General features: G+C 39.2%; 1 protein-coding gene across 1 annotated transcript in view; it reads left to right on the forward strand.

Annotated features, from left to right (window-relative positions):
• The first annotated feature begins 9,716 nt into the window (after positions 1-9,716).
• Positions 9,717-15,164, forward strand: part of PKD1L3 (polycystin 1 like 3, transient receptor potential channel interacting) — a 42,446-nt gene continuing 36,998 nt past the window's right edge. The window contains exons 1-4 of the mRNA XM_075765835.1: positions 9,717-10,170; positions 10,713-10,877; positions 13,977-14,162; positions 14,957-15,067. Of these exons, the coding sequence (XP_075621950.1) occupies positions 9,717-10,170; positions 10,713-10,877; positions 13,977-14,162; positions 14,957-15,067 (916 nt within the window). The remainder of the gene's footprint in view (positions 10,171-10,712; positions 10,878-13,976; positions 14,163-14,956; positions 15,068-15,164) is intronic.

The following is a 15,164-nucleotide window of genomic DNA, read 5'->3' on the forward strand; positions in this document are numbered from 1 at the left end:
TCTTTCCTGTTACATATAAAGATAAGGTCAAAGTGCAATGCGAGCTAGTGGCTGGTGGCTTATAGATTGACAATTTATAATAGCTGATCTTTAATCCCTAGCACATACACTATAATTCTTGCACATTCTTATTAAAATTAACTCTTTCACTGATTCAAAGGAGAAGTAAGAAAAATGTAACTTGCCTGTTTGCTCCTTATGAACCAATCTGAAGCAGCCAGGCACACCCAGAGAGTCAGGTAGAATGGCTCTGAAACATCACCTTCAGCATTTCTGGTAAAATTTTAGACACTGTGTAGGGAGGGCTTGCCCCATTTGGAAGGCAGGGAGAGAAAGAGAAAAGAAATCTCTAGCCACTGTTCTAAATTTAGCTCTTCGGGAGTGACAGACATTTCAGAGCAGGGTGTCATCCTCTTCTTTCCATTCTGTGGAATTTAAACTGGGCTATTCTCTTAATTAACAAAATATCACTGAAGAATCATGATGTGCTGTATTTCTTTATATACAAGCTGTTCCAGAGTGAACTGAGTGCCACATCTTTGAATTAAACATCTTTCACAAATAATCACTATAACATGTTCTCCCATACGTGATCTGAATCTACTCTGTGAAAGTATGACAGGAACCATTAAAAATAAGGGGGATTTTTAACTTCATGCTTTTGTTTCTAGATAAGGTACTTAACTGAGTTCAATGTTGTTAATTTTAAAATCCTCTGGGAAAAGAATTATTTCAATATAAAGCATGTGACTGCAGAGCAAATCATAGGCTCCATTGAACATGAAGGGTAAAAAGATTCTTTGCACAATTATATATTATGCAATTTCATATGAGGTTACCCTAGAATCTGGGGATTTTTTTTCAGCGAAATCACCATTGTTCCCAAAATGTTATAACATCACTTCTTCGGGCTGACTGATCTTTTAGAAATATACATATTTATTTTATTTAAAACACAATTTGTGCTACACTTGACTACTCTGACACACTTGTTACACACATACATTGCTCCTCTCTTCCTAACCTATTGTCTGTTTGATGGCCTGTCTTCATTTCAGGAGATCAGCAAGACAGCCTGCCTTTGTCTCTGTTTGGAAAGTACTGACAGAAACAGGTGATAACAAATAAAAAGCCAGATTAAAAAAAAATAATATATGAGCTTTGTTGGAGTCAGTAGTATTAGTAAAGAAACAGCATGATTGAACCAGAAGGCTGTAGGAGATGAAGAGTATCAAAGTCCACGTACATAAACATATGCAGATATATACACATAAACACACATGCACACACACTATATGCGCGTATATGTATATACATATATATGTGAGAGAGTGTGTGTGTGTGTGTGTATGTACTGAGATGTGCTCTCACTTGTATACACAAAGCCAAGTGAGGGATTTTTCAGCCATGTTAGAGACTGAAAAGGATCTAGCAAAAAACCAAAGCCACTTAACTCTACTTCCACTAAGCCATGGGGACGTTTTCTCTGGCCATGATGTTCTGCTTTGCTGTAACATGTTTTCTTCAGCCTATCCTCATCCATTTACACGGCCACAGCTCTTAATGCTGCAGTTTTAATTGTCTGACCTGAGTGGTCTGATCTGCGGGAGTGAGAGATTTCCACAGAGTAAGCAAGCAATAAAAAAGATTAATTTGAACCACTTTTGCCCTTCTTCACCATGACTGTTGATCTAGTGTAAGATTCAGTCAGGACGAGATAACTGGAAACCTTGTTAAAAGTTGTCTGAATGGAAGAACAAGGAGCTGTAGATATCCAGCAACTTTTGAAATCAACACAAATGTGTTTTGGTAGGTAATTTCAGGTGTCTGTGCCTGAAAGTTTTGTCCCATATATTTATACAACTTAAATAAGGAAGCCTTGCAAAGGGCATTTTTCCCACTTGTCAGTGAAAAATACTTTATTTAGCAGTAAATTGCTTTTTTTGTTGTTTTCATCATAAGCAGTTAGTAAGGTATGGTGAGATGAATTTTCTTTCTAACTGTATCATTTCCCCCATTTTACATTGAAATGGAGAAATATCAACCTGTGGATTTATAATATGCAATTATCAGGGGAAGTAGATGTGGATTAGGTGACTTGTCTAATTTTATTATTTCACAATATTTCTTCTCCCTTCGTAGAAACACATTTGATGGGAGAGAATGGAGAAGGTTACAGAACTCCATGTTCTAGAGAACACAGACGAAAACCAACTCTCTCTGCAGAGACTACCTGCAGCTCTTTGATCTTGGGTTTACCAGACACATTGTAACTCATATATATAATGTTTACCAAAACTTTATAAACTCAGGGAGATTGTGTCTCTTACTCTTCCCAGTAAGGAACATATAAAACATAAGCCTTAATGCAAATGACCCAATCCCATGGTCTGAATAGCCCCTCCTGACACTTGACCTTATTTACAAGTGCCATCCAGTTGCAGAATCCTTCAAATATCTTCCCCCAACCAAATCTAGCATTTCTCCCCAGAGTTTCCTCTCTCTATTCACCCTTCATGAGATTTTTGAAGTTACCAGCTCCCCACCTCAGGCAGGTTTTCTTCACCATATATTTTTTTCTGCTTTAAACAATTGCGGTGAAGGCTACAAGCTGTTTCCTCTTGGATTCTTTTTGCTTTCACTTCCCTCCAGTCTCTGAGTGCCTTGAGCTTCTCTCCCAAATTTAAAAAGGGCCATGAAGACATCTTTGGAGCAAAGCATTACCCTGCCCAGCATTGGTCTGGTCGTACCATGCAAGGCCAGGGATGACATTTAGGGTGTGAACTCTGTGCTCAATGGAAACAAAATTTCCCAAGGCAGACGAGCTGCTTAACTAAGTTTCCAGTATAAACATCATTGCCATATGTGTACCTTTGTACTTTTGGTTCACTTACACAAGAAGCACATCATTGCCTTATAAATCAGAGAGAGACCAATATTATTCCTTATCTCTATATTGATATATATGTACTTAAATGACTTTAATCTCAACCTTTCTCTTACAAAATTTGAGTTCTAATTAAAGCCCATTAACAAAGGTCAAATTACCTGAACATGACTTTAAGCTGTGCTAAGAACTTCCAACTATCAACCGTTATCTATTATTACCAAATAAAGACTCCAATAGTAAAACTGATATGAACTTAAAAGCCGTTCTTGCTGAAATCACACTGATTGCTATCCCACTGTGCCAGGAGATCTAAACTCTAATCTTTGTTAAGTACTGTCTTCTGGACATGATCTCCTTTCAAAAGAAATACCACTAACACTATCTAGGGATATTTATCTTGCACTGTCCAACTATAATTGCAAACACAGACTACTACTACTATAGTTTGTTCACGTTTAAATAGCAATAGTTTCCATATATTATTCTGACCACGTTTTGTTTGGATCAAACCCCTTTCGATCAAATGCTGTTTTGATCGGTATTGTTTGGATCAAAATAACTGGTTTTGTGAGATTTTAATTTTCTTGATGAGATTTTAAATTTTTGTGAGATTTTTGTGAGATTTCAGTATTTTTTGTGATAAACAAAAATACTATTTTCTTTTACTACAGTCCTATTTTTAATAGGTATCACCAGAAATACTGTTCATTTAAATAAAAAGATAATGTAACTTAGTATTAAAACCCCTCAGGTGCTGAAGCACAGAACTCCTGGCCACCCATGCTAGTATCCAACCAGCCTGAGCTCACCCACTCATCATAATGCCCAATTATTTAAATGCCCAAACATTTAAACAGTAGACATTCAAACAAGTAAACTGCCACAGTACCTATATAAACTTCCTCACCATAAGACTTTTATAACCTTATCTGCACCTTTCAACATCCCAAGATGATTTACACGTTTTAATATTTAATATGTTATACAGTTCAGTAATGTGTTTTCAAGTGGGCAGAATGACAACATGAAGGTTGGCATTCACATTCATGACTGAGGTGTAGAAATGGTGTTACAGACATTTACAGTGACAGAAGTTAATGCTGCTACACATTGTCCTACCTTTTAGCCTGCTGTACCTTTTTGGGAGAACATAAATGAAACACTAAAAAGAACTTTTTTCTGGTTTTAGTCAGGTGGCATCTGAGTGTAGAGTGCTTAACACAAAAGCAGTGTTCCTGAACAGAGAGACTGCTGGAGCTCCAGTCTTCTCATTATGGGGATTGTGAAGCTGATCTCTTTTGTAAGGTGTTGGATATCTATTGATGAGAGACATTATTAATGAAAACAACTTGTAACACAGGTTTTTTTCTTTCTGTTTTCATGTCCTGTAAGCTCAGAAATAGCTCATAACAAGCAAAAGAAAAATATGTACAAAATTAAATAAAACAAACAAGAGGTGGAAGTGGGACTGCCTTAGAAATCTGGCCAGTCTTATCCTTATGGAAATCTGGAGTCACTGCAGAGACACCAGTGGAGTTGTGAGGGCTGTAGATTCAGACTCAAGCAATTTTGTTTCCCTCTCTGTGTGTGCTAGCATAAGTTCAGTCCATTTGTATCTATCGGTTAATGTTTTACCCAAAGTGGGTACCTTTAATCCTTAGAACAGTTCTCTTACTACGATATTAAGGTAATGGCACATCTAAATTGTGCCAATTAGTCAGTCACGATCATAAGAATACGTGAGGTGTCAGCAGAAAGCTGCTACTTTCTGTGTGAATTCAAGGCTAACCTTCGCCATCAATAACCCTAGCTCAATTAAAGTTCTTATGGGGCACACTTACTCTCTTCTTCCCAATAGCTGAAGTTCTGCTGGGGAAGGCAATAAAACATAGGAACCAGCTGGGAAAGGGAGGGATTATTGGGACATCAACAGTATGGCAGGTGAGGAAAGTCAAGTTACAAGACCAAAGGCAATATGAGGTGCTTCTGAAGGGACAGTTCTTAGGAGAAGATCCCCAGGGATCCGCTGTTATCCAGGCAACAATTGCACCAGAAGGTAACCATACACATCCTATAAACAGAAATTATGTCCAACCCAGCAACTCCTGAATGTAGTGCTACTTATCTTTATCCTGACACCATCTTGTCAGGCATGAATGTCTAATTTAATTATTGCACTCTGTAAAGATAAGAATTGTTTTCTGTGTTTTTCTAAACAAGATAACATCAAAATTGCAACTTGGCAGGGCTCACTGGTAAGTTCACTGTATTGCCACATGGAAAATTAGACAGTAGAGCAACAACAAAAATAAACCCTTTTGAGTCAGCAAATAACTGGGTCTCGCTATCACAACAAGCAGCACAGGAGAGCAGCAAGGAAGGAAGCATGACTGTAAACACCTTCTTAAGCTAATTGGCAGATGGACTTTTCTTAAACCAGCTGGAAAGATGGAAGATGTAAGTGCACTTAGGGGCTTTTCTCCATCCCTTTTCAGACAGTCTGCTCAGTACTTCCTACCTATTTGGGTAATAATGAATCAGATCTTCTCAAAAGGCAGCTCTGCACATTGTGGAAGTGTACGTGACACACTAAAATGAACCACTTGTGATCTTGTCTCAAGTTAATGATACCTGAAAATCATCTTTTGTCTATCTCAAATCCAAAGTAATATAAATCAATTTTCCATTTATATGATTATTCAATTCATAGACCAGTGATTTATTTCTATTCCTGATAAAATCTATACATTATACTCAGTAATATTCAGGAATGTAAAGATGGTAATATCCTCCTATAGAGAGTAAATTTACTTGCTGTTCCTCAAGGCAAATGAACAACAGCCAAAATGAATGGGGGTGTGATTTATTCCTTCCCATTGGTAGCTCTTAATTTCCTTAACTCTTCAAATCTAGTACTTTCTGGCCTCTGTTGAGGATTGTCAAGTTATTCTGCCGTGCACATACATATATAAGCTTAGATTTAAAGAAAAATTCATTAGTGATTATGAGTACTTTGAGATTTGGCTACCAAAACTGAGGTGAACACCACCTAGAAGGTTCCCTTACAGAATCTCAATGTAAGCCACCATTATTTTTTTTCAACAGCTATTAACTTTTTCATCATTGTAAACAAAATATGCTTCAGATTTCTTTCACCTCAACAGCTTCTACTTCCAACAACAATGACAAAAAATAATAAACCTCGAACGATTTGAAAACCAGGAATAAATCATTCATCATTGTCTTCTGTGATGTTTTATATAGCACAATGCTTTTATGAAGAAACTTTCTCTTGATGGCCACCATCTGGTGTAACTCATAAGGGCAAGTTAGGACTCTGTAAGAGATCTACAGGGTCCCTTAAAACATTTCTGAGAAAAATGAAAGACTTATTGCAACAGATGCAAGAGAGTTCACTAACAAAGGAGTTATTCATAGCTTTATCGCAACTTGGAGTGAGGGTGTGAAAATACTGAGAAAGCTTTGTCACTAATTTCTAGTCAAAGCTTGCAAAACACAATTGCTTTGCAAGCCTTATTTTAGCTGGTGAATATGTTTTAGTTTAAGTCACTGGTACATAACATGTGCTGAAGGGTGGTTGCTACATCAGCCTTTCAGGCAGACAGCTATAACTGAACAACAATTAACAAATATTGGCTATATGTGAAGGGCTCATAGTTCCTTAAAAACAACGCTTATGTACAAACTTTTCTTTTGTGAGTCTGCCCCAGTTCTTCAGAATATGCAAAAGGCAAATAAAACCCAGCAAGTGAATGGTTTTGGTGTACCCAGAATCTATAAAGCTGACATTATGCTTGGCACTTCCCTGAAGATACTGGAGCAGCTTTACAATACCTGTTTGGGGTCAGTTACACTCCCATAGGCAGACAGAACAGGAGAACTTACTGTAATTGCCAGCCACCCCCTTGAGACAACGAGAAAGGCTTAATTAAGTCATCTTCTATGACTCCCTATTGAAACATGCAAGAGGAGATTACACAGCCAGGTGCACCATTTTGTCTTTTTCACACTAGCATATGTGAATATTTAAGTACCTTAAACTATTTACATTATTTCAATTCAGCCAACTACACAAAGACAAACAGCAAAAAAAAGCTTAATAAACCGTTATACTGTGAAGCTTCCATGTGGACTTCTGGCATAAGAAAATTATTTTTTAAAAATGTCTTTATTTTGAGGAAAATGCGAAAAGCATGTTTCCTACAAAATGGTAAATTCAAGGAGCACTGTTTATTTGAAACCAAGCCATTTTTTTCAGTTATAAGTGAAAGGGGCTTTCAAGAATTTTCTCTCTTCCTGAGGACCCTAGTTGCTAATTTTGATGCTTTTAAAGCAATATTTTCTTTTCTGTAAATGCTTTTTTCTTCCTTGTGGTAAACAGAATAAACAGACTGACTGCTTCACTGGCACTAAAATACATGAAGTTAGGAAACTGCAAAAGAGGGAAACTGTCTTCCATTCCCCATCTGCTTCAGGCAGTTGAATAGTTACTTACATCAACTGTAGATTAGGGAAAAAATCAAACTGCTGTAGAAATTGCCTACAGTAGACTCACTTGGAAAGCTTGGCTTTATTTGTAGACATTTCCAACCATTATTTGTTCTTTTTTGGGACCTGTTTCAAAAATCCATCAAACCGGAGACAAGACTTTCATTAATTTCACTGGCTTTGGAGCAGATTCACAGAGGATTGCCTGTGGCACCTCCAGCTCCAGCATTTTTAGCAGTATGTTCATGTAGACAAATTTCCAGTTGCAGAGAGAAAACCGGATGATGCTACAGAATCCATTCATCACAAATGCAAGTCAATGGCACCTACTGGAAATGCGTAGTCTGCATCACTGAGCCAGATACATTTAAGTACAGTCTCCTCCATCACACCTGTTTTCGGAAACAGGCTGTGTTTCTCATATCTAAGAGGACAAAATGGGAGGGCTGGCTGCCAGCTTCTCCAAAGCCTGACAAGTCAGCACAGCCCACAAGGAAGCAAGGACTCTGAAGGAAATGTCATGAAAATATACAGTGGCCAACTAATTGAACAGCAGCTGCCCTCAGCTTGACTTTTGCAGTAACTTGAATATAAAACAGTTGGGTGGGGGGGTCCCAAACTTAAGCCTATGAAGTTTTGTGTGCAGCCCAAGAGGGACTCTTAATTTGCAGACATCCTCAACAGAACCAGCTGATAATCATAGTTATATGGTCTCTTCCAGGAAGGGGCCGGGTGTCTGGGCAATGACTGGGCCAGATCCATCAGCTAATTAGAATATGGGTTGGCCTTCCCCAGAGCTGGGAAACCCAGTCTGAATATTCACATCTCAACTGCTCCATCAGCCCTCCCTATGAATCAGTCAGAAATTAACGTGGGATCTGCTCCAAGGATTCTATAGCTGAGATAAGTCTTGATTTTCAAGTGCGGTGGGAAAGGAGACACTCAGCATAGTGTCTATCCCTCCATCACAGTGCATTTTCTTCTTTTTGTTCCTCCCCCACAACTGTCCTACCCACTAAACACTTTACATGAACTTTATCTTGAAAACCCTGATCATAGTCCTGCTTTATCCAGCTGAGCAAAGTGACTATGAACTGGAGGTCCAGAAAGGTCTTGGGATTGAAGATCACTCTTAAATGCCTACTGGATGGAATACACATTCTGTACTTTGCAAGGAGAGTTAGAGCTGGACTGGCATACTGTGCGATATGTGCATTACCTTCAGCTCAGTAGTGCAATGCAGGTGGCATTTCTGTGATGTGAGAATTCAACCAAATATCACTGTTTCCTGCATCTCTGATGCAGTAGCTGGCTCACTGTTCCATGTCTAAATATAAGTGCATGTTCTTTCAGTGTCAGGTTATGGTGGTATAAATTAATGATAATTGCATCAAATTCAATGGAGTTAATGCCAAGGACAGGAGGATTGCAGTAGCTAAAGATCCTTATTTGTACTGTATCTCAGCTAATCCAGCGGCCTTGTAAACCTGATGGGTATCTTTTGTAAGGAAGTTCAGAAGCACTTAGGGATTTCAGCTCCTTAATGTTGCTGGGCTGGCCTCCCAAAGTCTATCAGCAGCCTTTGGAATGTGCAGATAGGGCTCCCAAGTAGCTCTGATGATTAAGGCAATACTTTAATCTTTTCTAAATTACTCTTTTAACTTCTGGCCTTCCCTTCTACCTCCTAGCAGGTAGCTCCACATAGTTAAGCAGCTTATCTTTTAAGGGATGATGGGAGCATTTCACTTGAGGTGTAGAATTCTAGACAGACACAGCGCTTCAAAAAGAAGCTTCCTTGGGACAGCTGAGATGAACCGGCATATGTGTAAACAAGTGGACAGGATGAATATGATACAATACATGTAGACATTGCATTAGCATCCAAAAGAAACACCTCAAATAATAAGTATTAAAAATAAAGCAATCTGAAACAATTAAATGTATCTAGAGGAGCACTGTGTGTTTTCCCATCTCATAACTCCTCGTGTTTCTCATTTTCCTCATCCTCCTCTCATTCTTACTATTGTATCTCTTTGTTGTTGTAAAGACCTCCAGCTTGAACGTTCACACAATGATGCCTTTGATGTAGGAGCTTTATCTCACTTTCCCATGTGTCCAGTAGCAGCATATATCAACTTTATCTCCTCTGCTCATGAGGAAAGCATTACTCTAAGGTCTTCTCTTCAAACTGACTTCACATGGAATGAGACGTTTATACAATAGGCCTCACAATGGCCATTGCAGTGACTTAGCATCAACACTGGTTGTGTGTATCCTCAGATGCCATCACCATTATATATTAGAAGCAATCTGTTCCATGTTCTATCGCTGCTATTGTTGTAAGCAGCAAAGAGGAAGGAGAAATGCTGACGACATGACAAGGATGACATCTCAAGCTTTTGAAGAAGGCAGCAAAAAGAGTGGTGATGTGATAAGCAAGACCAGTGCCACACAGGGCACTGAGCTGAGAATGTGGCTTGGGATCGCAGTTCTGATTTCTCTTGCTGTATGCTTGGCTGTGGAAGAGGCAACTGTTGATGAAGGAATCCCTTGCTCAAAGTATCAGCTAGCTTTCAACCATTCATGCTATGAGTTTGTTAGACTTCAGCGTACCTTCACAAGTGCCCAGAGCTGGTGTGAGAGAGGAGGAGGGCACCTTGTCTTTATTGAAAACGAGGAAACTCAAGAGTTCTTGCAAAAACATATTGCTGAGGACCAGGAATGGTGGATAGGACTGATCTCAAACTCCTTGCTGAATGAAACTACTGACGGTAGGTGATTTTGAAATCATGTCTTCTTTAAAACTGAATCAGCCCATGATGTTTACTTAACATGACAACAAATGCGATCAGTCCCTTTGTAGACCTCTGCTGAAAAGCCACTGTCTTTTGTTGCTGTAACTTCAGATTTATCTTAAGATGTTTTAAGTGCCCAGTTGCATGTCGTCAGCCTTTCCATCAGATTTTGTGGTTGTGTGAATTAGATCAGCTTGCTGACCCAGTGAAAAAAATGTGCTGGGTTAGTTCTCCAGTGGAAGAGCAAGCTGAGCGAATTCATCACACTAGGAAGTGCTGCAAGATCTGATGCAAGGTAAATGGTGGAATCTTGATGCTGGGAGCACAAGGGGAAGTGGTGGTGTCTCTTTCGGTTGTTTTATCAGGTTAAATATAAAATGTTATTGAAGATCCCTATGCAGACAAAACCACCTCTGCTTCAGCAGGAGCAGGGCTACAGTCTTGCTCTGCAGGCTCTGACTCTGTAATTGTATTACTCTGGAAAATAAACATTCAGGACACAATTATTTTGTTCACAGGGTCAATGATTTGGCTGGACACTTCAAATATAAGCTACAGTAACTGGTACAAGGATCAGCCATCTCCTTTCTCATCCACGTGTGGGTACATCCTGAAGAATGCCAAGTATCAGTGGGGTGTGACTGAAAATTGCAGCCAGGAATTTGACTTCATTTGCGAGTTTGGTAAGATACACAACAGCTAGAACTGAGAAGAGAGCATGCCGTATTCACAATTGTACATAAAGTGCCTTGTTGCTTTCAAAGTGGCTGTGCAATAACTTAATAAATCTTATTAAAAGTGAATGAGTAAAAAGCCATATAACCCCAGCAGGTGCTCTTTTTCTGGTGTGCTGATGTAAGATCTGATCCAAAGAAAGGAAGAACCCTGAAATCACTGGGAAATATAGGTGCTCAGCAACTAGCCATTAAGGTCCAGGTTTCTAATAGAGGACAGTAAAATAGAAATGGATCTGAAAGCAAATCTAAATGTGTAATGGTCCACGTCTGCAGTGGACATAAGCTAGCTAGTTTAAAGCCCATTTGAGTATTGTATAATAGCACGGTTGCATGAATAAACTCCCACAACACCATGGTACCTGAGCTAGGTGAGACCTGTATGACTGCCCTGTAAAACATACTCTTAATCATAAATATGGGCCAAAATAATTTCCATTTGTAACTGAAGAAAAAATATGGCCAGGCTTCCAGAGGCACCATTCCTAGCAGCCTGGAGTAAGCAAAAGTGAGAGCAAGTTTTTCTTGTTTCTTCTCAAACCCTTTCATCACATGAAGTGTGAGGGCTTCCTCAGGATAAGGAAGCAGACAGGAACCTATACTTCCTGGTGGCATTTTAGCACTCAGAAAATCTAAAGACATTGTGTCCCTTGAATTGTGACTTGGAACAAACAGTCCTGGAAAGGAATGTTTGCAATATCATCCCATTCTACATATAGATATGAGGGGAATTCGTGTTCCTCACGCTTCGCACATAAGCCAAGCTTTTTAAATCGTAACTAGAACTAAAGTCACAAGCACTGGAAGGAGAGTCTGGCTGTAAGCTTACTAATATAAAAAAAAGTCTTCAAATCCAGTATGCAAGTACAGGTTACCACAAGCCCTAAAACTGCTACTGCCCAGGTCCAGTACTGTACTACTTCTGACATAATTAACAACTCGTTCCACAATCAGCAAAACTAATGAAGTTTTGTTTCCTGTCCTGATTTTCTGTTCCACATCCTCTCCCTACCCTCCTGAGCACCCCCAGTTCACTCCCATATCCCACCTCTGCAAATACTTTTCCCGCCCTCAGCTCCCTCCCCTGCAGCTGCCTCAGAGCTCCAGCTGTATGTGCTGGCCAATTGAATCCCACATCATGGAACAGATAAACATTGGGTTATAATCCCTACTCCTAATAGAGGCACTGATGTAGCTCTTTCTCTTCTACCTAGCTATTGATTTTCATGAAATTTTAGGGTGTTTTGAGGTTTATATCTATACATCAAATTTGGCTGAAGATGACTAACTTTAAAAATGATTGGGGGAGAGGAAACTGGCAGACAGCACAATCCCTTAAGCTTATTTTCCTTGCAAAACCAGACTAAAGTTATTTTTCCATTACAACCACGGTAGACAACTGTGTGTAAGGAAGCTATCATCTGTTACCATAGGATCTGACTTAAAGCCCATTAAATTCAAAGAGTGTTTGCATTATTGAGCAACAATGTCCTACACTACATCCATCATTCCATTACCCAGGAAACTGAGAACAGATTGAGGCAATTATAGCTTTGTTTTCAGTATCTACAGCCCATGTCCAATAATACACATACATATTTCTATAACAGACTCCTCTTCTACCAGCTTTGCATGCAAGGAGTTAGATCTAATATCTCAAAGAAACTGAGTGCGGAATGTTTGGACATTCTCACAACTTGACAGTGCTTAAGTTTGTCTCTCTGTAAAATGGGCATAGTGATACACCTTCACAGACAGCTACTGTGAGGCTTGGTTCACATTAACATTGAGTTTGAAACTTCAAATGAAACTGATAGCTTATCTACTTGATCATCTGAGATAGGTATACTATGTGTACAAACAACTAACTGGACAGTGTTCTGCCTTCATCCTTTCTTTGGCCATCTATCTATCTTAGCATTATTTGTTTCTCAATGCAGGAAAAAACTTTCCCTATTATTATTTTTAATTATTTCTATTCTACCATTCGGTACTCTGTAGGTTAGCAATTTGTTGTAGTAAAAATATACGTATTGAACCAGGGTTTGTCCATAGGAACACAAACCAAGTTCTGTACATTTTTCCATGTAAAAGTTGCTGAGACAGCAAATACTACAGGAACTCTCTATACAAAGTAAAGAACAAAAAAATGCACGAGATGATAGTCCGTATTAGAATTTAACAGCAAATTACTTTTCAAGCTTATTTAGAGAGCTCTAATCTGTAAACTGATTATGTTGCTGTAGTTACAGCCAGGCTTAGATTTAGCCTTTAAATAACAATAGCACACAATTACTGCAGTGTGCACACATTGGCACTGTTAATCAAGGTACTTAAGGGGAATGATCAAAACAGCAAGTGGAGGACAATGTATTTAAACCTGGAACAGCTGAAACAAAAACATTCTTTTGCAACACTCCCATATGAGAGCAGTCTTTCAAATCCTCCTCTTCAGGGTATGAAGTAGCCCGATTACTACAGGATACTAAGAATTCTGAAAGATAATTAACTGTCCCCGATTAATCAAAGAATGAGGTGTATGCATTTAGAGATACGACTTTACTCATTTGAGCAGTCCTGCTGAATGAAGTCAGTTGAATATCACACAGGAACAAAGATGTTTCTGTAGCAGAAATGGGATCATGTCCCATACTTAATATGCAAACTATTCTCCAGAGCAATTACCTGAATATCATGCAAATCACACACCACCACAAGGCTCTTTTGGAAGTAAGGACTAACTGTAAACCTTCCAGTACTGCAGGTTAAACAAATGGTCTGTTCTCCACAAAAATGTTTATTTTAAAAATTAAAATATTTTGGTTTATTAAAAATGTTCTCCAATTTTTAAGGCAGTAAACCCCATAAATCTACTCTTTTGGATTTGAAAAATGGAAATATATTTTATTCTTTGTTCTTTTTTTCCATTTTCTTAATTTTTTGGCTTAAAAGGGAGAAAAGGGAAGAAAGAGAAACAAAAAAATGGATATGCAAGAGAATTGTAGCAGAAATTCAAAAAGTTAAATCTGATTTTTTTTATCCTATTAGAATCTGGCCAGAGCATTGCTTGTGATAATTACAACGCCACTGTACAGTGTGGATCAGGAGAAGTCATTCAAATTGGAGAGAGCTTCTATGGACGGAAGACCCCTCACTACTGTGTATCAGAGACTCCTCTCCAGTATGATACAGATGAAGACTGTAGCTGGATCAGTGTCAAAGATGAAGTAGCAGGTAGTATCTTATGGCATTGCTTCTCAGAAGCATAGAGTATGTGCCAAAGCTCTTGGTCCCTAAAATACATTATCTTGTATTTCAGTAGAGTTAGTGAATGGGAAAGTGGAATATTCCTAAAATGAAGGGAATCACAGAGAACTTCTGACATGGAGAGGGCTCCCATAGGAGGCTGGATGGAAAGGAGGGATTTTGTGAGGAGCAAAGATTCAGAGAAGGAGAGGGGGAGCAAATGGAGAACAAGGGTTCCTCTCACTGTGTGAAGAAAATATGTGGGTACACCGATTCCCTGATGAACTTAATGGGAGACCCTAGATTTGATGGAGATGGAAGAGAACACATCCATACAAACCTAACTCCAAACCAGGAGGAGTGACGAAACCGGCACCCATGGGGCAGGAGGGCAGATGGGATCTCCTGCTGCCTGCCGTGTGTTGAGCACACAGAGTGCTGGAGCTACAGGGCTCCACAGCTCGCCAGACTAAACAGGGGCTATGGCCTGTCCCTCTGGTGAATCTTTGGGCTTCCAGACAAAATTAAACAAAGCACATAACTTCTTATTTTTTTTTACCCTCTCTAGTTCAGCTTTATTCCAATAAAGTGGAATGGTGCTAAGAAAAAACAGGCAATAAGCAACACACTAAAGTTAAAGTGATGTGGGAGTTTGTCTAGAAACCAGTGACAGGACATTGCTCCCCCTCCCCTTTTTGTTTCTGTAATCATCTCTCATCTGAGCTGTTATGACAGTCAAAGGCAAAACCTACTAGCTCATATAAAACGCTCCTTCTTTCCAGCCCAGTGTCATGGTCTTCAGGCCTGCCAGGTCGCAGCAGATGGCACTTTCTTTGGAGATCCTTGTCCAGCTTCCGGAAGCTATTTGTCTATTCAATACCACTGCAAGGAAGGTAAGTGAGAGGGGGCTGTCAACACCAACAGCCTGTTCTGGTCTTTGCTGTAACACTGTGATGATTGATATTTATCTTAAAAATCACCGCTCCATCC

This window comes from Balearica regulorum, chromosome 13 (genome assembly GCF_011004875.1).
Source record: "Balearica regulorum gibbericeps isolate bBalReg1 chromosome 13, bBalReg1.pri, whole genome shotgun sequence".
In the NCBI taxonomy this organism is placed as follows: Eukaryota; Metazoa; Chordata; class Aves; order Gruiformes; family Gruidae; genus Balearica; species Balearica regulorum.